Source organism: Oryzias latipes, chromosome 13 (genome assembly GCF_053564925.1).
Source record: "Oryzias latipes strain Hd-rR chromosome 13, Olatipes_Hd-rR_3.1".
NCBI lineage: Eukaryota > Metazoa > Chordata > Actinopteri > Beloniformes > Adrianichthyidae > Oryzias > Oryzias latipes.
In genome coordinates this window covers 10654564-10677522 of record NC_136249.1, presented here as the reverse complement: position 1 = coordinate 10677522, position 22959 = coordinate 10654564, and the positions used below count along the sequence as shown (strand labels likewise).

Here is a 22959-nt window from a genome sequence, read left to right as displayed (position 1 = left end):
CTCTGGTGCACATAGGTTGGCACCAGCGTGTGAATGTGTGGTTGAACGGGACGGTGGCTAAAGCCAGGCAGAAAGCATTATATACACTACTCAGCATAAATGACTACACCCCCTTTAAAAAGTACTAATTTAATCAGTTGATCAATGAACAAAAGAAGAATTTCCAAACTTTACACAAGGCTGAGTTTTATTGAACACTTTCTTAGCTGCACAACATGAAATTAAGGTTAATGATCTAACTTGGATCACAGAATCTTCAGTCTTACTTAAATTGGTTAAAGCAGTAATGAAAACATCCTGCAACAGAAACAACTACATCTAGTATTTTGTATGAGCACAGTGATTTTTAAGGACGGCAGTAAGTCTTCTAGGTGTGGAATGAACATGTTGGGGACATATTTCAACATCGATCTTTGTCCATTCGTCAAGAAAACCTCTTTTAGAGCCTGGAGGCTGGATGGAGAGTGATGCTCAACGTGTCACTCCACACAGGTGTTGGATTGGGTTCAGATCAGGACACGCACTCGGCCATTGGATCCCCTCACCCCATTCTTCTTCAGAAATGCAGCAGTAGCTTTAGAATAGTGTTTTGGATCTTTTGTCGTGTTGGAAAAGTGCTCAACGACCAAGTGCACAAAGTGATGGCAGTATGGAGCAGTACACTGTTGAGTTCATGATACCATCAATGACATGCAGGTCCTCCACACCAGCAGCACACATGCAATCCCACATCAGGACACTGCCACCACCATGTTTCACTGTAGGCAACCAAGCCTCACCTTTACGGTGCCACACAGTTCTAAAACCATTAGTTCCAAAAACGGTGATCTTTGTCTCATCACTCCAGAGTATTGGGTTCCAGTAGTCTTCATCTTTTTTTTTAGCCCTAGCAAATTCTAGGCCTGCTTTTTTGTGCACAGGCTGTAGGACAGGCTTCCATGGTGGACGACAACCATGCATGCCATTCCTCTGCGGCGTGCGCCATGTGTTGTCACGGGAAACAGTCACTCCAGTTTGGCTTTCTACTGCTTTAGCTAACTTCAGTGACTTTCATGGTGATTTTCTTCCACCCTTCTTAACAGAAGACACTCCTCTCGAGATGTTAGCTTCTGTGGACGGCCTGGATGTCTCTGTAACCCTTGTGCTATCCTAGGCACTTTAACGTTGGGAGTTGGGTCATCTAGACCCACTAGACAGTGCTCTGAACCTTTATTCTTCAATGATTTGTGATCCTCACTGGTGTCCATGGATTACATGAAATCTTTCCACCTTTATCCACCTTTGTCATGGTAGGGAGAACACGTCAATGTAAGGGTGGGGTCATCTAAGATAGCACAAGGGTTAATGGAAGTTGAAATCCGTTGACGTCTACTTCCTCATAGAGCTCAACATGAGTATGCTATTAAATGGAATCCAACCGCTGTCAAATCTTCTACAACACTAAATGGAGCCAATTTGAAAGCAAACCCAAAATGATGCAGAAATGTGTTATCAAATACATCATATTTTATTTACAGCAGAAACTCGCATCCAACAAACATGAGGTCTCTACAGTCGTTACAAAAATATTGACCTATTTACTAATGTACATTATCTACAGCAGACTCTTCACTTAAGACGTTCCTCAACTTTACTTGTTCTGTCTCCAGATTGTCTTTAATATGCAACTTTGTCCCTTGTGACCTTGTTTTCTTTTTGTCTTCACACTTCAAAAGCAGCACACATCGCTTCTACACACGAAAGAAAGCTTCATTATCACCAGCTGCTGGAGGAGCAGGGGGGGGGTCCTACATTCTGGAAGCAGAGCTTCACCTCGCTCCACGCTTCAGCTTCATTTGATTCCACCCTTTGGGGTTCACATTCTCCGCCTCACGTTGGCGTGTGTGCACTTGTTCTCCGAGGTCGGCGTGGAGGTATGTCGAAGCGAGAGCGCTGCTGACCCGTGTGTTGGCGAGGAGGGGCTGGGAGGGGGTAATCCAGAGGCTGCAGTCAAGTCCAGTAGGTTCAAGATGGGGAAATGCAGGCCACAGATATTCAGTTCATCCTGGGAAGAGGAAGGCACACATGGAGCCATCAGCAACAAGAGAAGAGCAGACTGAACACCAGAGTCTTCCTCACAGATGGGTCTAAAAAAAAAAAGAAGCAGCTGATGAATAACCCTTACAGAACCCCCCATAGGGGGTTGACCCGTACAGGTGCTGTGGGCATTTGGTTCATCCGGGCCTATTGAGGGTCATGAAGAGGAATGGCTGGGTCTTACGGAGAGCGCAGGCGAGTCTTGCATTTCCCATAAGGCTCATTAAAGGATGCCATGAAAATGGAACGTACCATTGCCGTGTGTGTGGTGAGTGTGCGTAGTTGTAATGTTCATGTGAGACACACACACGTCTGACGGAAGGCTGATGCTGTTACATGACGCCCTTTCGTCATGCTCTAGCTGTTAGGGAGGTGTGCACACTGTCCCTTTACCGACCGCATGCAGATGCAGGTGATACATGAACGCCTGTTGGAGGTCCACACAAGCTACACGCCAATTTCCTCATTTCTAACCGTCAGGCTGCACGCAGGTATGTGCACTTTCCCGTGAACAGCACTAACGAGCCCCTAGCCCATGAGAGGGGGGCTGAGAAAATGTCAAATCTGTACGACACGCCTGCGTCTTTCTTACTTCAGCCGTACATGTTGTATAGGTGTTTGCTTTGACTTTTCACTCACACCATGTCGATAGAAAAAAAAAAGTGCATGACTGTTTTCTCTCCAATGTTGCGGTGTTCACACTGGACTGTTGGTACCCAATAGTAGTGCATGTACTCGCAGTTGGAGGAGGCTTGGTGTGAAATGTCAAAGTGGTGCAGATCTCATGTATCTGGCTCCAGACTGTTTCTTTCACGGCTCTATCCCGATACATGAAAGACTTGGTGTCATGGAATAGCAGTCGGGAACAAACTGTAATTATTCATTTCTCCTACATGATTGACTTTCAAACGGCTGTCGCTTCTGTGAATGAAAGGGGGCGTCATCCCTACGTCACTATCAAATCTGAGTCCCTGGTTAAACTGTTAACGAGCGCTCAATGGCCGGGCGTTTTGTTTGTCAAGCCCGAAAATGTTCGTAGAAACGTGTGTAGCGACAGTTTTGAACGCAGAAGCCATTGAGGCGCATTTACATCGACTTTCTTATTGGAATTGGTGGTCGCCAGGGGCGGCGTGAAGGTAGCTCCAACTTTGATATTTCTGCATGCCCTGCACAGGTTTGCCCATTTTTTTGCAAGCAAGACACCTGTATCCACCTGTAAGTACAGTTGTGACTACAGCTTTAATGTTAAAAATCCCCAAATAAAAGGATGATTTGAGTTTGTGCTATAGCTGCAGTAGCAACATCTCCACTAACCTTCTTAGCTTAGTACCAGCTGTTGGGCCAGAAATGCATCAGTCCCAGCGTCTGAACAAGGACTTGCCCCTGGCCTTTCTTGAACTTCCTCCTCTTCTTCATCTCTGTCCATCTGTTCAGGATAGTTCTGGGGAATCCCAGAATATTCCAGAGAAGCCGAGCTCTTCTTCATCCCAGCAGCTTCCCAGCAGGCATGCTCCGAATGCCCCTGCAGCTGCAGGAGAGCGCCCTCCTCATTCAGGTTTGGATTTCTGCAGCGCATCGGAGACAAATCCATAATTACTACGGGAGAGAATCCCTAAAGATGGCAACACCCTGTTGTGTGTGTTTTTTCCAGCACTTCAAAAGGGTGAATTACCCACTTCAGCTTATGTCTATAGAACCCAGAGGGGAAAAAGACTGATTCCTGTACTGACTTGTTGATGTTTACCACATAAAACAGCAACTATCCCATTTTAAGTTTGACTTTATTGCTCGAGGAGCACAATGTTGTATATAAAACACACACTGCCTGTAATTCAACGTTTCCTAAATAATTGTAGGACATTATTTTAATTCTGAAGAAGACTTTGTATTTTTAAAATTTCATAAACAGCATATTGTTCAATATCTCCATTAAATACAAAAACTTAGCCTCATAAATTAGTGTGCGATGAACAGGTTGCAGGTAGTGTTGGCAAAACTACATTTTTCCATAAGACTAAAGAAAGTTTAGTTCTTAAAGAAAGTGGCCATAAAATAAATAAATAAATGGATGGATGGATAAATAAATGGATGGATGGATAAATAAATGGATGGATGGATAAATAAATGGATGGATGGATAAATAAATGGATGGATGGATGGATAAATAAATGGATGGATGGATAGATAAATAAATGGATGGATGGATGGTCACAGACTGACGTCCAGCTTCAGTATCAGGCTCTCACCCGTCCCTGAGGCTCATCTGGGACTGGAAGGGACTGATGTCCCGGTTGTGGTCTAGACTGCAGCTCTCATCACAGCACAAAGAAGGAATCAGATGGACTGGGCCTACAAAAAGGAACACCCAGAGTAATAGGTTGATTTTCCAGTCATTTGTACCCCTTTAACGCCAGAGATTTCACCAGCGATGTGTAAATATTACACGTTCTTTGAACTACTGTAAATGTTTACGCAACTGACGTAATTTCTGACAGATTTTGACGTGGAGAAAGTCACTAGTAAAGTGATGAAAATAGCACAAAAACACTTTTCTACACTGCAGAATCCTTTGAAATTGCGGTAATTTAATCGGTTAGTTCAAAAGGGGCCCACATCCAAGAGGTTTGTTTTTCCAGGAAAGGATTTTAATTGCATAGCTTAAAGGGAGGCTACACCAATGATCAATACTTTACCCAGATTTAGCACCAGTTCATAGCCAACAAATGCTATAATATATAGCACCTCACTTTTATCATTTCAGAGGACTAGCAAACTAAAGTCTCTGGACTTGGGCCCTTCTTGAATTAAACAGGGGCGCTGCCATATTGGATAACTAGTGCTGCCATCTATGGGATGAAGCTAAACCCATGAAAGAGAGACCCAAGTCCGGGAATTTTGCACTTAATGCATTTTAAATGTCAAGCATAGTCAATACGTTACAACAGACTTGGGACTTTTTTTGCACATATTCAGATAGCTTTTTCTTGAAGACCATAGAACATATAATATCTCTGTTTTGAACAATTGTGGACTAGGGCCCCTTTTGAAAAAAACGATTCAATTGTGAAAAGGATTGAGGAGTTAGGTAGGTAGTCTAAAGCTCCACTGTTAAAGGGTGAGCTAAAGTATTTGCAACCTACCACAGCTGTGTCCCGGGCCCAGGTGGCAGTTGCAGCAGGGTCTCTGGGGAAAGTCATGGAGCCAGCGGGCATCCAGGCAGGACAGCTCAGCGTCGCCGTACGGACAATCCTGAGACCTCAGAGAGGCTGCTGGGAGAAAAAAAAACCCAGTCGGTTACAATCATGCATGAGATTGTTTTATTAAACGTGTTCTTTCAGTCTTTGGTCAACAAGCTAAGCAGCACGGCTTTAGATGATGGCTTTACCATATATTCCAAGTTTAAAAGAGCACAGGACTTCAGGAGGTGAAGGAGTAAATTATGAAAAACAATCAAAAAAGTAGACAAAAGAGGAATAAAAACCAAACCTAGGACAAGAAATCACGTTGGAAGCAAAACTGAATTTAAACCTATGACGAAAAGTTAGCATCAAGGGGCAATAAACCGACTGAGGTCACGAGAGGAGGAGCAGGAGGTGAAGTAAATACCCAAAGCCAGGTGTTAATAGGAAGAAACCTGATCACAAACTGCAGAGCTACAAACAACTAAGCTTGTCAAAGCTACAAATACCATGATAAATAAAAGAATTGTGAAAATACCTAAGTAAAAAAACCCAAAAGAAAACACCAAGCTGACTCTGGAGGGAGACTCTGACTAAGCCAGGAAGTAACCAGGTCAGGTGATCACAAGGAGGTGTGGCAACCCAGAACCCCGCCCACAGAGAAAACATTGGTGTGCAAGCCAGTGAGGAACCCCCATCCACCAGCTGAATAGCTCTCGCCATTTGTGTTGTGTCAGTAATGTAAAGGCCCGTACACACCGGGACGAATATTCGCCAGCGTTTTTCGCCACGTTTTTTGTGTTCACACCCAGGCGATTTTCGCTGACGATGAGCCGAGCGAACATGCAATTTCATTCCCTGACATTAGATGGCGCTTAATGTAAACAGAAATACTCCTGTACACAAGGTGGCGCTGCGCAACTTTACGCTTCTTAAACTCGCTTTTTCCTCAGAAGAAGAGATCGCAAGTATTTACGCGATTGTCAGAATCATACAAAGAAAACATGAATATTTCAAGCACCAGTTGCTCCAACTAGTGCTTGGTTCGGGGATATTTTAGAATGTCCGTCATTATTTCTTCGCGGCTGTGTAGACGCTACTTGGCGTCTATCTTCTTCGCTGGTATGTGTGCTCAGCAAGGCAGTTTTGTGTTTGAGCGCCCCCAAGTTGTGTTTTACTGTAACTTCAGAAGCTCCAGACGTGTGCAAAAGCGCCATTCTCATTGGTCGAATAGATTTCGACGCGACGCGTCAAAAAAAAAAAAACGAACCCGAGGCGTTTTATTTTTTACGCTTTGACGTGTGGCGTTTTTTCGCGTCGGTGTGCACACTCTCATTGGTGCCCTTTGTTTAGTCACGAGGCGTTAAACATCGGCGAAAATCGCGCACGAAATTCGTCCCGGTGTGTACGGGCCTTTGGGTTGTGATAGGATGCGATGGGTGTAAGCTAGTGGGAGAGACTGTAAACAGAGAGCTCTCAGCAATAGGGAGGGGAAGAGGGGGTGGGGTTGCTCCACACCAGCGGTCCCACCTACAAGTGTCTGATGAACTACTGCTGCTCTGCGGAAACTTTGTCCTAGAAAATGACACTTATTATTTTATTTTGGCTAAACAACAATCATAACTGACAGACCACTGGGAAGGCTTTTACAATAGATCATAGGCTGACTGGAGTGGGACTTCAATCAGAACTTCAATCTTTAGAGCTGACAGGAATGTGCTGGAGATAAAAATAGGGTAAAATAAAGGAACATTGTTCACAAGTCCAAAACCTCAAGTCCTTAAAGTCGAGTCTCAAGTCAAATCTCTGCAAGGGAGACTTGACTTTCAAGTCAGAGTCTGAAGTCCGAGTCCCAACTCTGCCAGTCCTGGCTCCGAGGCCTCCATGAATCAAATCTGGCTTTTTTGAATTAAGGAGCGACGGTTAAACAAACATTTTAAACTGATGCCATTTTCCAGGTAAACACTTCCCACCTTCCTTCAGGTTTTGAGGTAATTAAAAACCCTCATTTAAATCCAAATCAAAATGACAGCTGTCAGCGCTCAAGTGGAGGGTGCGGCGCGTGTTTCAGTACAGGGAAACCACCGACAAAATACTGTACGCTCAAATGTGTGCGGAGGTGGCAGACTCGAACAATAACACTTAACTGGTTACCTCCTTACTGCCGTTAATTGACTGCCGCGGGACTTATCACGCGCATGAACGCGTCTGCCCTCACAAGCGCAGCTCCTTATGCAAGTTCCCACAAATATGCAAACGTCAGGCTCACCACAGATAAAGCTCTTACACCCCCAAACTGTGAGGATAAAAGGGCCCAAATTCTGCTGCACAGCTACCCTGTTTTCAAATCCAAACCGCGTTCACTCCAGAAAGACCAGGAAGAAAAGTGCAGCTTGAGCAGGTTTAATAGATCATGACTGAGCATGACTGAGATAACCTCTCACCCAGGTATGCACAGGGCTCCATAGGTTAGACACAAACGTTCCAGATCCTCGCTGAGATTTCCTTATGACATCTTCAAGCACAAAACGTTCTACAATCTGACAAACTGTATGCTGAAGTGACTGATTGAACAAACATGGGTGACTGACCACTGGGCTTCTTCTCCAGCAGCTGCCTCTTGCAGTAGATGACGCAGAGGACGAGCAGAGCCAGCAGCACAGTGGCAAGAGCGATGCAGATGACTGCAGCCAAGGCCATGTCCCGGGGGCTGGTCACCACCGGGGGCAGCGGCACCAGGTTGACACGCCCACTACCTGTGGAAGAGATGCACGGAAGATTCAAAATTCATTCCATTTACAAGGTTTGCCAACATTTTACAGCAAAGTAAGATCACTTTGAAAGATGGATTTAAAACAAAAAATATGTGATACAATAATGCATTTAATTCCTTTTTTACTTTCAAATATTTCATTCATTTATTTATTCCAATATAATCCAACCCTCATTTCAACAGTCTTGTAAAAAAGGGAAAAGATTGATGATTCCTTTGTGCCTCCAGTCAGACATCTGAGGTCTAATGAAATAAGCAGAGGAGTTCAAAGGGAAAACGCCTGTGGTAAATTCTCTTTATCTGCCTCTGTGTTGTTCTGCACAGACCATGATTTACAGGCATGGGAGATCCACCCCCAGGATCTCTCACACGCTGAAGTTTGGAGATCTTCTTGGCGGGCAAACCTAAAAAAAAAGTCTGCATAAAATGCAGCAAAAGATCTTGGCCTAATTTTTTTTTTTTTGTGGGGAGTACTCTAATGTATGTGCGCATGGAGCCAGTTTAGCTCGTGCTGGTTTGCGGCGCCTTCCATCCGTGAAACCCGGGTTCGACTCCGGGCTGCTCCCTGTTCCCTTCTCTACCTCTGCCGGTTCCAAGCCCGGTTTGAGAAGGTTGCGTCAGGAAGGGCATCCGGCGTAAAACATTGCCAAATTTACCATGCGACTTGTTCGCTGTGGCGACCCCTGATGGGAGAAGCCGAAAGTGGAAGAAGACTCTAATGTATGTGCGCGTCCTGGCACTGCTTACATGACTGGGCTCTATTTCCACCCCTTTTTTTGTTGGAGAGGAAATGTGATGCCAGAGTTTGCCCCATCGGCCCAAACCCTCGTAAAGCCACCTGAAGAGGAATGGCCGTTCTGCGAGTTCCCACAGAGCATCGGGGTTTTAGAAAGCTTGAACAGCACAACGTCAGACATGAAGTGTTGTGTTACAGGAACAAAATTAATGACTTCTGAACTGTGTATTTATCATTTAACCTAATAGCTTTACTGGCGTAGATCAAAGAAAATGATGTAAACTCAGTGACAGACTGAACATAGCATTACTAGTTAGTTAGCTACGGTTGGGGGGAACCAGGCCCTCGGCAACAGGGGTGGTGTCCCTTGGGCCCGGCAGACCTCTCTCCACGCAGGGAGTATGATCCCTGAGTTCTCTGGTGGGACCATGAACCGAGGATCATATCACATCTGAGCCGGGGCTTGTCCATGTCCCTGTGGTGCGGGTTTTGGTCCTTGCGCTGGCCCCCTTCAAAATTCCACCTTGGGGTGAGCCTGGTCGGGAAATGTTTACCACGCTCCTCCTCTTGGGCGAAGGTGGACAAGCCCCTACCTTGTTCTCCCCCGACCTCCCGCGGAGTGAGCGGGTGGTTGCCTGGAGTGTGGGGCGGGTCTCCCTTGGGGGGCCCTGGCTCGTGCGTGGGGTTTGGGAAAGGGGATCCCCAGTGGTGGTGATGGATTGCTCGTCTGGGGGGGGGGGGGGGGGCTGTCCGGCGGTGAGTTTACAGTTACATTTACTAACTTGGCCTTTAAGGCTAATAGCTGAAAAAGTGATAAAAATCAGTTGGTTTCAGTAAGGTGTATAAAGTAGTGAGGAGTGCAACAGCAGCAAAACGTCTCTAATTCCACTTTGTAGATTTCCCCAATCGCAGGTTAACTCTAGTCTAGAACACAACGCCTGTGATAGACGAGGCACCGCTATCATGTTAAATTAACCCCACGTTTTTACAGAAATAAAGCTTAATAAGGCACTTTAGTTCAGTTTGAATACTTTGCTAGTTTGTTATGTGTAGAACAAAGAACAATGAAAGGATGGGAAAGACAAAGGTCCTGCAGCGTTCTGAAGCTTTATAGAGGAGTTGAAGGAAGAACATGCCTGAAAAACCTCTGAACAAAAACCTCTGAAGCCAAGAATGTCTGCCTCAGCATAAATTACTCTGATGTTTATGAGCGATAAAACTGCTATTTTCTGGGTGAGCATATGCAAGACAGTGAGGGTGTGAGTTTCAAAAGAGCAAACAGTGAAAGTCAGGCTGAATGAAGCATTGAGCCAAAGAGAAAGGCAGGTTTAATGAATGACTTTTTGTTTGAGAAGCCTTTTTTTTTTTTTTTTTTGCTGTTTGCTTTTCAGTATATTAATCATAAAGGATGCAGTATCAGGCTTTTCACATTCAAGAGCTCTTTGTTAGGCCATGTAAACATTGCTTTAGCTTTGGGCGTTTTTTTCTTTTAGGCAGATAGGGGGGTGAGGGCTTTTCAGCATTCTTTCCAGAGGACATATGCACACACAGCACAACAGCCGTTCCAAATCTTTGCAATATCCAGGAAGACTTGGTAATGACAGAGGAAATGAGAGGGACGTAAATGTCAGACGCGTTGCACCGTCCAGCAGCAGTTATCAAGGCCCAGCTTGAATCACGGTCAATATCACTTCCTGTTTATACAGGCGTGTTTGTGTTTGAAGGCTTCAGTGAAGCTGACGAGTCCGTGTGTGCTCTGAACTCCACTGGTCAAACCCGCTGTGACATAAATAAACATTTCATCAAAGCGGAGAGCTCTGTCAATTTGCCAAAAAAACAAAAAGGAAAAGATAAAAACGAGTCCCTCCACACACAGGTTTGTGGAGCGTGAGCTGAGGTCAGATGGAGCCCGTCTTCAGGTGGGCATCAGCACAAAGGCAGCTTGTTGTTGGAGAGCCGGCAGCTGCAGCAAATGCAGATAAACTCCAAACCTCACCTGCTGATATTATCTCCACTCAAAGCCGAGCCATAAACCGCAGCCCTTTCACAGACTCTCTGCCTGTTGACTTTATGGAACGCTAAAGAGTCCAAATAAAAGAAGCACCTCTTTACACCTCTGGACTTTTCTTTGTGGAATCTCTTTTAAGAGCTTCTTCCCATTGAGGGGGTTAAGATTAGAGCAGATTATCTACATTTTGGAATGTCCACACATTTCTTTCAATGTACAGTTCTCCCTTGCTATATTTCAGTTCACCTTTAACTGTCTCGCTGTTTTGCTGATTTTTTTTTTAAGCGCGGTTTTATGTGCTTTTTTTGTTCTGCATCCTGATTGGCTGTAGACCATTGTTATTAAATCTCCCTCATGGTGCGTTTCATGTACAGAATCATACCAGACTACATACATTTTCTATTAGTGCCAGTGTTGACATTTTTTTGACAACCGTAACTCTTTAACTGTCGACGCGATTAACCTTTTTCCAGCGGATTCTGAAGCGGAGATATGGAACACTTTACAGTAGCGAAGTGTTTACGCAATCAGTGTAAACTCACAATGGAGCGTTTTTATTTAGGTGTCACCGGCAATATATTTGGTGTTAAAGGGGAGAATAATGTGTAAAGTGAGTAGTGAGGGGGTTTACAGCCTTAAAACATCTAGAATTATTGTAAAAAATAAAGATGACTACTTTGCGGATTTCACCATTTGCGGGTTATTTTCAGAGTATTTCACATGAAAATGTTTCATCTCTTTGGAGTTTTATCACCTCTTCCTTTATTTCAAACTTCTTCGATGTCAGAAAGAACTTTCAACACAAGAAACAGACTTGAAGGCTTTCCGGTGAGTCAACATAAATCAGTGGAGCATATTATGGAATTTCTGTTGCTTGAAACCAAGCCCCTACTTTTTATTCTCAAATTTGATGCAGGAAATGTTGCAGTTCCTCAAAAGACCACTGGAGGCTGGTTTTAGAAAGTAGTGATTTCCTGTTTACCCCCATTTAAAAAACTCCAACTTTATGCCAAAAGTAAACCAATTAGACTTTTTTTAATCTTTTTTTATCTTGATTTATTACTTATAATAACCCTCGGGTAATGATTTTTTTTTTATTCTGATTTATGAGAGCCAAAATTAGGCTGCACAGGCAGTTGGGTTGACCAATGAGTGATCCCAAAACACCCAAATAGCATTTTCGAAACATTGTTGAGCTCTGTAAACTAGTCACTGTGCTTCATTTTTGACCTGGAAAATCCATTGAGTTTAGTTTGAGATAACCCATCTACTGTCTGTGTCCAGCATCTGTTGTTGAAGCCAAATGTGTTTGCTGTGATGTTTTATGTTTGTGGGATTTTTTTTTTTTTGGGTGGAAAATGGTGGTTTGACTTTTGAGTGGAAGTGGGATGAGGACAGCAGGTGGAACGGACGGTCCTGCCATTGTGACCCAACAGGCCTATACGCCTGGAGGACTTCAGGGACCGTATGTGTGAGGAATGGAGGCTCTGGCTTAAGTTGCTGCTTGGCTGGGGTGTTTCCTGCTCTTTGATCTCTGGCATGGCTGCACAGGCTTTAGTCAAAATGCTGAAATCAGAAGACGCTCCCACTTTCTGGCTCTAATTAAAAGCTCAGCTTAAAAATGTGAAATGCTTCAGCATTAAGAAGGGATTTTAAAAATATTCTTTTCTTTTTGGCAACAAGGTGGTTTTAATTTAGGCTGATTCCCACTGTCCTGCTGTGTTTAAAAACTTGACTTTCTTCAGGGAACAGCAGATGAAGCTCATCATCTTCATGGAGTGTGAGTGCACATATCTTCCTGCCCCCACAGAGAGTCAGTGGACTCTCTGAGATCCACTCGGACAGTGAAAGACTTCAGCACATGAAACACATTAAAGAGGCTGAAGGAATCCATAAAAGACCATCTTTTTTTTATTTTACAGGCCCCAAAACGCCATAGGGGACAGCAGGGGGGTGGGGGGTGTTAAGATTTACAGTCCACCCTAAACAACGAGTGCCCCCCCCCTTGCACAGATGCACTGATGCCCCAGGCTAGTGTGGTCTATTAGGGCTGACTTGCAGCACAGCAACTGGGCCGTGCCATGCCGACAGCGCCACAGGGGGTTGATTGCTCGCCATCACTGGCTCCGCTCATAAATGCATATCCCCATACAGTGGGAGGGCGGGAATACATCAATTGATGAAGCTCACAGCTCTAGGGGCCGGTCCCAAGGCAGGGCAGGGCGAGCTGGCTGGGGGCCAGTACAATCACTGCTCTCAAAAGGGTCATATTTTGGGGCCAGACGGCCCGACTGGTGCGCTGTGAGTCGGCCCATGTAGTAAACTGCCCTTTAAGTTTTCACCACCCTCCTCAAGATAACAGTGGGGGGGGGGGGGGGGGGGGGGGGGCTTTGAAGCATGCTGGAAATGCTCTGCTGAAAGTCCCAGTCGGGGCAAACTGCCAGCTATGTTCTCCGACACAATGGCCGTTTTTGTTCCGCGGGCCTCCTCCAGTATCAAACGGGAAGCGGCACAGACGGACAAGTGGGCAGAAAGAAGGAGGCCAGCTGTCTGAAGGTCAGAAAACACAGGTCGGCTTCTTCTGATGTAAACCAGCAAGATCCAACCAGATGATCAGATTGCAGTTTTGGAATGACTACAGAGATTTTTGCTAATGAGCTGTATGATATCTGTGTTGATTGCAAAAAGCCACTTATAGCTGAAACATCAGCTCCATCCACTTCCTACAGGAAGTCAATTACCAAAAATATAGGTTCCTTCCAGTGAGTTTTAGTGGAAAGCTGAAGTCATACGGTTGCACTTAACTTCTTTTAAGACCAGAAGGAGAAACTTAATTGAATCAGCACCCTGCTGGACTGTGATTCCTGCTTTGTGAACGTATTGGAGCTCACCTCCTGCTTCCTTTTTTGCATTAAGGCGATCAATTATGCTATTAAATCAAAACACAGTACAGTGTGTGTTCCCTCATGTATGGCAGAAGTTAGGTTCTAAAAATAACACTTTATACACGTTTCTCAGACAGCATGAACATTGTCACCCTGTCCTCTCTTGATGAAGTTTTAATCACATGTGGGCTCGCGGAGCGGCTACATCTTCAGCGGAGCACAGGTGTGTATTGAATTTTTCTTGAGGCTCGTCCAACCACCTCAAGGGACATTGTGAAAATGGAAGGTACCATTGTTGTGCACGTAGTAAGTGTAGCGTGAAGTATTTGTTGGGATAATGTAAGATGCAAGCACTTATGATGTACGGGTGGTGCCGACGTTCGGTGCCCTTAAGCCACACTGTGGCTCCTTGCCGACCGCGTCCAAGTGCTGCCCGTGCCGTGCAGGTTATATGTTAGTGCCCCTATGACGCCCATGGGATGCCCACACACACTACACAGGGATTGTCTTCTTTTCTAAATTCTAACAATCAAGCAGCACTAACAGGCTACTTGTGCAGAGTACAGCGTCAACACTTCACCCTTACATTTTCTGTAAGTGCTCATTACGACATGTCTCCCACATAATGCGCAGGAAAAAAGTGTGCATATACATTTGATCTCTACGGGGTCACAGAGGTATCTACGACTTTGATACTGTATGTCAAGCAGGCCGCTTGCGTTGCTGCGTACAAGTCTGTCCATTTTTCAGCTCATAACACACAATAGGCGAAATCTGCGAAGTTGTCGACTTTATTTTTTGCAGGTATTATAGATTTTTTAAGGCTGTAAAAGCCCTTACTACACACTTCATAGACTTTTGTCAGGCAGATATTTACATCTTCAGACTTTTCTCTTTTGTTGAAACTCTCAAAGTTCAAACCTTCGTAAAATTGTAATGTAAATTTGGCAAGCTGCATGCATGTTGTGCAGGAGACATGGCGTGGAGGATATTGATGGACAATGGTCTCCAGCCAATCAGGACACAGAACACAATGTGCAGTAGGAGATCTTTTAAAAAGCACACAAAATTCCCCCAAATAAATCTGCGAAACAGCAAGACCATGAAAAGTGAATTGCCATTCAGAAAAGAAGCAGTATATTTTATGGCGTCTTTCACCCAGAAATGTTTCACACAAGTTTGCTCCTTTGATATCGGGTGAGTGCTGAAAATATGGGACATGTTCTGATCCCATTTAAAACCTTGTTGTCAAATTCACTGTTCTGTTTTACGAATCCGTTTCAGCTTTTCATCTGCTCAGCTTATTAATCCGGAGCTGCCTGATTCAGTGGGACTTAGTGGATGAAAAACAGCTCACTCCACCCTTCAAAGGCGGTGGTTGTGGTTACACCAAGGACCATGTGCTGGCATGTTGTGTGTGCGGATAAAAGTGAGTTTAACCGCGGCGCTGGAGCAGGGAATTCTGTTCTTCAATAGAGAGCTGACTAGCTATGATCAGAGTCACAAACGGTGATGTTTGCTCTTGTGTAAAAAAAATCTCCTGTTGTGAACATGGGAACAACTCAGGAAGCTGTGAAAAGACAACAAGAAAAGGAAGAACGCTTACAGTTGGGCTCATAAGGAGGTGGAGGGTCCCCACAGGGTATGCACTCCATGTCCTGGAATCCACTTAATTTGGTCTTCCTGTAGTATCTGTTCAAGACACAACGGTACAGGTTCACTAGCTAACACAGACAGTCGAGATGCTTTATTGCTGCACGCTCTCACCCCGGCAGGCAGTCGCCACACACGGCGTTGCTGGTGGTGGAGCAGTTGCCCTTCTGGAAGCGGTTGATGAGGGCACAGTCCAGACAGGGCTTGCACTTCTGCAGGCTGCGGTCCTCTTTGAAGCGACTGCTCCGGCAGGGCACGCACCGGGCATCTTCTCCATAGCCGAAGCCGCATTCCTGAAAGGATTAAACGTTAAAAATACACCGGCTGAGAGGTGGGGTTGGTTTGACGCGATGGTGCAGATGGTGAAAGGAGGGCTTGAATGTGGACTGCTGGGGGTCCTGGAATTAAAGAAAGATCTTGGCTCATGGGATCAGGGGAGAACAATGACTGGCCCTTTTTGAGAGTTTATTTTACACCGGCAATAATCTCCCTGACTCTCCCAGTGTGAATGAACGGCCTTCCGCTGCAAGACCCAGAGAGGCCACGCATTTGAATCATAATGGCCGCAAGGGACTCCCACTGTTGTATTATTGCAGGTTTATTGCAGCGTTTTGTGTACGGCTCCCACTCCAGGCATTCTCTGTGAGTGTCCCGTTGATTGAGAGGCCAGCAAGCTAAGCAAAGGCTTCAGGAAGAGGGCGAGGATTACAGAGAGATGGATGGAGAGGGGAAGGAGATGAATAATCTTTTTTTGTGTGTGTGTCCAACAGCTGAAGGACTTTTAAAAGTGGAGCTTCCTGCAGATGCAAGAGCCATCTAATCATAAACCTCCCTTTGAAGTGGTCCGCTTTAGTCATTACAAGAACATATGCTGCAAAAATCATTGAATCGGATTTATTGGGAGCATATAATAAGCAAAGCTGTCAAATTTGAGAGGAAAGAGGCCAATTACAACATTCTTTTCTTTAGCGGTGCATGCGGTTTTGTGACTTTCCTGACCTCTTCCTCTTTTCACAGCCATAAAAATTAACTACTACGGGAACGTAACCCCACCACAGACAGAGTGACATCATATATTTATCCTTTATAATCAGCTCCACAGCAGCTGCATAAGTCTTATCCATGTTGCCGCACGGCAAACGGCCAGGAGCGGGCTGCTCGTATATCATAAAAAAAAAAACCTGAAGGTCAGCTTCAAACGGGGGCATCCGCATCGCTTCTCTCCTCGCCCGTCTCAGGTTTCACTGCCTGGGCATGCCGTCCACCAGGAATGTGGGCAGAAGAATCCGATGCAGGCTTGGAGAAGGGAGGAATTATGAATGGAGTCGGAAAGATCTGGCAAAAGCACCGCGGAGTCAGAAGAGATCAGGAATTCTGTCCTTTCAGCCAAACACATGTGAGCCCCGACACTGAAGCCCTGCTTAGTGGGCCAGCAAAGATTGGATTATTGCAGCTGTTGCTATGAACAGTCCATATAAAGCCAGGGGCGAAGCAGGGAGCCGGCAGAGCGTGTGGAAAAGGGTGGCTGATGACTGACGGGGGTCTCTAAACATGTAGATTCTCTGAAAAGAGAGACTCAGGAGTTGTTCAGCCATGCATGCTCCTTTTATGGGACAACACATGTCAGAATGAGCTGATGTTGAGTCAAACGCAGAGAAAAAAGGAACTGCGCCATCAGCAACGTCAGCAAATATCCCATTTGTTGAGTGAATGGTTCCTTCTCGCTCCAACAGCCTGAATTAGATTAAAATCTAACAAACTGGAGCCGATAAACCCCGAGCTTTACGGTGAAAGTACTGAATATGCTCAGCATCCCGTTTCCCTTCCCAGCATGCCCTATCTGCTGATCGTGTGGGTGAGCATGCCAAGCATAACAGCCGTGTGGAGGAGAGTGAGGGTGCAGGCTAACGGGGATCTGAAGCGTGTTCAGGCGCATAGATATTTCGGAGATTAGGAGGGAATCACAGGGGCGGGGGGGTCATACAACCTGTAATGAAACACTGAAAAAGAAGAAGGAGGGGGAGAGCAGCTCCAGACACAATCCTTCTCAGAGTTTTTACTTCACTGCTGTTCATCCACTAACCGTAGATCTCTACAGGCTGGAAGAAAAGTTCTCACCCAGCATCAAAAGTTAAACTTCTGTTTTTCTGCCCTTTTTTTCCCACCGGCAGGTTTCCAACAGAAACTGGAAGACCAGGGAGCCCCTCTTTCTCTAACCCCTCATGCAGCTAAGTCTCCAAATATGTCACTGAAGGAGAGATGTAACCCGCTTTAATGGATGCCAACTACTCTTTTGGCTGCAGCAAATGCTGCTGTCCGAGGGAAAAAACCGACCAGAGCAAACGGGACCGCATTCCTCTGGGATCTCTATGGCAGCTGCTCAGAGGTGCTTCAAAATCTCCCTCCCAGCCAGCGAATCCCCTGGCTTTAAGGATTGTCTTGGTTACTGTGAGCTCAAATGATAGGCTGTTGGTCTGGGAAAACCACAGGTTGGGCCTGTGCTTGGAGCCACCATCTCGCTGCACTTTCAAAGAGAGGAAAGAGTGAGGCAGCCAATTATTAACCAGAGCCCCGGGGTGGCTGGCGGCGCTCATGCCAGCCGATCTGGCAGAAGAAAACGAGGACTACTGAAGCGTTTTACCAACCTCTGAGAGAATTTCTGTGTGCGCTCAGATTAAAGCCAGTCGGGCTGTTTTTTACATGTGTGCAACAGATGTTAACGGGGTTTTTCCATCAACGCCAAAGACAGAGCGGAGTGTCAAACCACCTCACATTGTTTTACACATTGCAAAACATTTCTTCAAACACATACATTTTGCCTTTACTTTACAGTAACAAACAGGAACTGGATCAAGAGGGGAAAAAGTGTTTGAAACCATCCAGCTGGACCTCTTCTTATTCCACTGAAGTTCACCAAAAAGCACAAGCAGATGCTATCTTGCATAAACCATTTTACATATAAAAACTGCAGAAAAAAACCCAGAAAGTTATCTTGTTTTTTTTTACTTTTTATCAGTTGTAGTGTATGCATCTCTGACTGTGGCTTCAAAAAATACCCCTAAGTGACACTACAGAGGCTTTTATGCACAAAGCACACAAAAACCTGTGGCTAAGAGGAGGTGGGAGGGGGGGGGGGAGTACTCCCTATCAAGAGCGCAGCAAGCATAGGCATGGTTTGCCTCAGATGGCAAAGACAATAAGTTGTGCGGGATTCAGTGGGGAGAAACAATGGAGGCTATTCAGCTGCAGAAGGTCAAAAGTATGGGTGTGACTGATTAAAGAAGGCTTGTGATCTGCAGAAACAGAACAACTTGGCTGCAGCATGAAAGAGGAAGTGATAAATAACAGAGGATCCCAAGAGAAGACACTTTTTTACCTCCTAAACAGCGATGTAAACAAGTTTCCCCAAACAAGACATAACCAACATTTTCCAGCAAGTGACTTCCATTGGCCTACCACCAATCTCTGCTTTTCATATAATGCTTTTACTGGACCCCCCCCCCATCCCCCCAGAAAAAAAAAACATAGCAGCTGTGATTTGAGTTGTTTAAATCCATTTAATGTAAGAACGTTTAGTCTCCAGCATGCGATGATGAAAAGCCAACAGAGATCTGCTCCAACCTTAGAGAGCTCCTGTCCGGCCTCGCACTGCCTGCAGGGTTTGCAGATGCCAAAGCGGTCTTTGTACTCCTGCTCCCTGCATTCTCTGGCCTCCTCAATGGCTCCCACCAACATCTGAGAAGTAAAGACATAGGAGGAAACTGAAGCATACTCATCACCATCATTGTAACTCAGCCTAATCATACATATTGCTAATGAATCACTTATAGACCCACTCCGCTCATCTTTTGAGCTCTTTGTAGACTAAACTTGTGTCGCTTTACAGGACATTGTTCTACAAAGCAGCAGTAGTTCATTAAAAATTTGCCTCTGAGTTGTGGGCGGGACAGGTGACATGGAGTAACCCCACCCCCTTTCCCCTCCCTGTTGCCGAGAGCTATCTGTTTACATGCTGGTGCAACAAAAATGGTGAGAAATATTTGAGTCATCCAGACGTACAGTCCTGATTTGACCAAGATCTGAATAAAGAAAAATTATTAAAAATGCTATTATAATCTCAATATATGTCCTTCATCATCAGAAAAATGCCACAATAACATGGTGAAAACACCATTTTCATCAGACTGGGTCTTCGGCTTAAATTGTTTGAGATTTTCTGAATAAATTATAGTATTTATGGTCATATTAATTACATTTGACTGTAAAATACTTTGTATTATCCCATGGTCTGGTTGAATACTCGATTCTGATTGGCTGCTGGGTGTGCATTAAAACCTGTTAACTGCACGTTGAAAAAAGAAGTTCCGGTCACCTAGCTTAAATGTTTTGTATCACTGCGCCGGCTTCTTTAAAACAACCATTTGCTTCATCATTTGGACAAAAACAAGCGGTGAGAGAACTTTCTCTCTGAACTGATGCTTTATTCAACCCATCGGGACGATCAGCATATATATATCGCCGAATCTTGACCCCAGCGGTGGTGCTGCGCGACGCATCACGTAACATATAGTCCGCTTTTTGTGAGAAAAGCGATCCAAATCGAAAAAAAAAAAAAAAGAATTAAGGACTAAAAACTGGTTAATATGTATTGCTTTGTAAGTGACCATGGTATAAGCGGGTTAATGGCCTTCGAAGTGTCTGTTATTACTTTTTATAATGCACACTTCGCGTCGGACGGTTCAGGCTTCCATGGCGTGCGTTAAAAAGTAATAACGCACACTTAATCGGCCATCAACCCTTATATATGGCACATATATGCAGCACATTACAATTGTGAGAAAGTTATTAGTAATCTGCGATGTATTCCAGTCTGGAAGTAACGTTTACAACTCTGCAAATGACTTATCTTGTACTACGAGGACAATGGCTACCTCCTCATCCTAAAGTATTTTTCTTGAAATTGCTGATCAATGCTGAATCCTGACAAGAAATCTGTACGTCAGGACAAATCAAAGGCAATAGAAAAAACCCGCAACTCGATTAAATGATAGACAGCACTGATAGGAGTGCATTCAATGAGGACTCTACAGGTCCCATGACCTAAACACTAAAAATCTAGTTCTAGTAGGAATAATAATAAGTCTGTGCAGACACTAAAAATGTCTCATTTTTGCTTGCATTACATAAACATTCATCAGCAAAGCCCTGCAACCAATCAAGCCCCTGAATTTAACAACTTTGAGGACTGACAGACACTTGCCTCATCTGGAAAGATGAAATGACCCAGGAGCAGGAGTGGCATTGCAGACTGAAGTTTCCACATTATTTCCACGAGGACTTTTTCACCTAAAAGTAGGAGACAACAGTCAGCATGTTCCCTCACAACAAAAACACACAAACTGTGCCCTGACATTAACACACATTTGTAATTTTGTCCATATTTCATGTGGAGCTTCCTGAAAGTTGTCGCTTCTCCGCGTGTATGCGTGTGCGCATGCGTGCGTGTCCTCAAAAAAAATGAAGAAAACGATGCCATTCTCAACTTTATTTGCTCAGGTTTTGCGTACCGAATGGAATAATAAGCATGCAGTTTCCCCTCACAGACTCTTTGCAAGAAAATAAAAAAAAACTAATTTTTCGCAAGTTTACCAAAACTTTTGCATGTTAACCCACACTCGTCTCGTATTAAAAAGCTTACCTTGAATACTGTACATTTATATTTTGGACTTTAGTGCTCAAAATATCATCTTACGGTGGTAACAGATTAGAGGAGTTCGGTTCTCCAACCTCTCATCTCACCTGAGGACCAGGAACCAGCTCCACACAGCGGAGCTCCCCAGCAGTCAGCGGCGACCCGGTGAGAGCACGAGCGGTGTCCGTCCCGCGCGCCAGCCCGCTCCCTGTGTCAGCTCTGAGACTCGAGCTCTCGGTGTCGAGATCAAAGGCGAAGAGAGGGCGGGGCTCCACGGATCCCAGCGCGAGTATCTGATCTCTGATCAGCCAGCCTACTTCAAAGGGCTGGGGTGGCGCGCGCCCGCGAGGGGTCAGGTCCACCATTTTTCCCAAGTGACTTTTAACAAAAGAAAGATGGAGCACTTTAACAACTGTCTTTTCTGTGTGTTACTTTAATAATACCAGAAAGCTTAGTAGTATGTAAACTGTTTGTCTACTGTCAATAAAGATTCAAAGTTTTTTTTTGTTTTTTTTACCAAGGCTACCTAAAGATCAGATTTTCGGTTGTGTTGTTTCAACATCTGGGTTCATATAGTTAACATTAGCCATGCATTTCTAAAGACTTGAGATCTTTTATTTAATTTTATTTTACACATTTTCAAATGTGTAAAAAAAATAGGATTTTCTATCATACAGTTGGAGAAATCAGAAACTTAAAATGAGAAGGGAGAAATCTATGCTTCTTTACTGCTATTGATTGGGAAATGATAACTAAGAATTCTGACTTTGTCAGATTATTAGAAAACAGTCTGACCAGTGATTTCAGGGTTTGAGCTCAAATGCTGAAAGTCCAATGGAAATGTGTTCTTCATGAGTCTGCCCCTAAAAGGCAATTGCAAAGTTGCTGCCTTTTCAAAAAATAAATAATTTATATGTTGTATAGACTGAATAAAGGGTTCAAATCAACATATTATGATCATAACTGGAAAAAGATTTGGAATGTTTGTACTTATGGATGAAAAATGTATTTATTAAAACAAAGATGTTAATAAATTGATTTATTCTTGCTGCCACATGGACTAGCGTATGCACACCGCCTTCGCCTAATCCTGCACAGAAAGAAGATATATAAGTGAGCAAAGTAATTTGTTTATGGTTTCATTTTTACAAAATAACAAAATTGTGTCTTTTGGCTATGATTCATTTTATGACGTTTTTAAAAAACCTGTTTTTCTTTTTGTAAAAATAAATTAGCTTCAGGGAAATCCAAAAAAAGAAATAAAAGTTCTGCATGTTTTTTTAATTATTGATTAAGCAATTGTTGTTTTTGTTTGTGAGCTTAATAGCATGTAAATTGGTCAAATTAATAGTTCACCGATAATTTAATTTAGGCTTCATTTCTTTTACTTTACTTAAGACGACAAACTTGTTAGGATGGACTCACTGGGATTTCCATTGACTAACTAAAAACAGCATTCATTTTTCAGCCAGACTTTTTCTTTTATTAAAAAAACCCTTTCTGTTACATTTGTAGGTATATTCTCAATATTCAATTATTTAATTTTCATTTAACTTATGTCTGAACTTTTTTTCTGCTTCATGATACCTTTGAAATGTTGTTTAAAGGTTCCAACGCTCCTGTGGGATATCTACACCATAATAGGTAGAATCCAAGCTCACTGTAGAAACAAAGCTTCAGGAACAAATCGCAACGTATTTTATGCAGGAAAACCAAAGCTGAAGATATCTCACATGTCAATAGAGACACTTCCTTAACCTAATATACAATCATCTTTCACTCAAACTATACATTTACTTCCACCTGTTGTGATGCAGACAAAAGAGCACTGATCTACCAAAGACCACACTGACACAAAATGTACAACCTCACATCCACCAGTGGGTAAGTGTGTGTGTGTGTGTATTTGTACTTGTGAGTTTGAACTGAGTCAAACAGACGAAGGACAAAAGTTCAG

The 22959-nt window shown here is 44.1% G+C and overlaps 1 protein-coding gene across 4 annotated transcripts; it reads right to left on the bottom strand.

The window, feature by feature from the left end:
* Positions 1–1484: 1484 nt before the first annotated feature.
* Positions 1485–21250, bottom strand: tnfrsf19 (tumor necrosis factor receptor superfamily, member 19). 4 transcript variants are annotated; one of them, XM_011482870.4, is made up of 10 exons: positions 21110–21250; positions 20571–20656; positions 18932–19045; positions 15425–15603; positions 15264–15349; positions 7847–8011; positions 5217–5345; positions 4323–4425; positions 3391–3641; positions 1485–2126 (listed from the first exon to the last, which is right to left on the bottom strand). In XM_011482870.4, exons 2-9 carry the CDS (start codon positions 20631–20633, stop codon positions 3395–3397), a joined length of 1086 nt encoding a protein of 361 aa, XP_011481172.1. In that variant the 5' UTR covers positions 20634–20656; positions 21110–21250; the 3' UTR covers positions 1485–2126; positions 3391–3394. The 4 variants fall into 4 exon arrangements, with proteins under 4 accessions (XP_011481172.1, XP_011481173.1, XP_078786024.1 ...); XM_011482871.3 differs by having other exon boundaries at positions 1485–2044; XM_078929898.1 differs by having other exon boundaries at positions 5217–5342.
* Positions 21251–22959: the final 1709 nt, after the last annotated feature.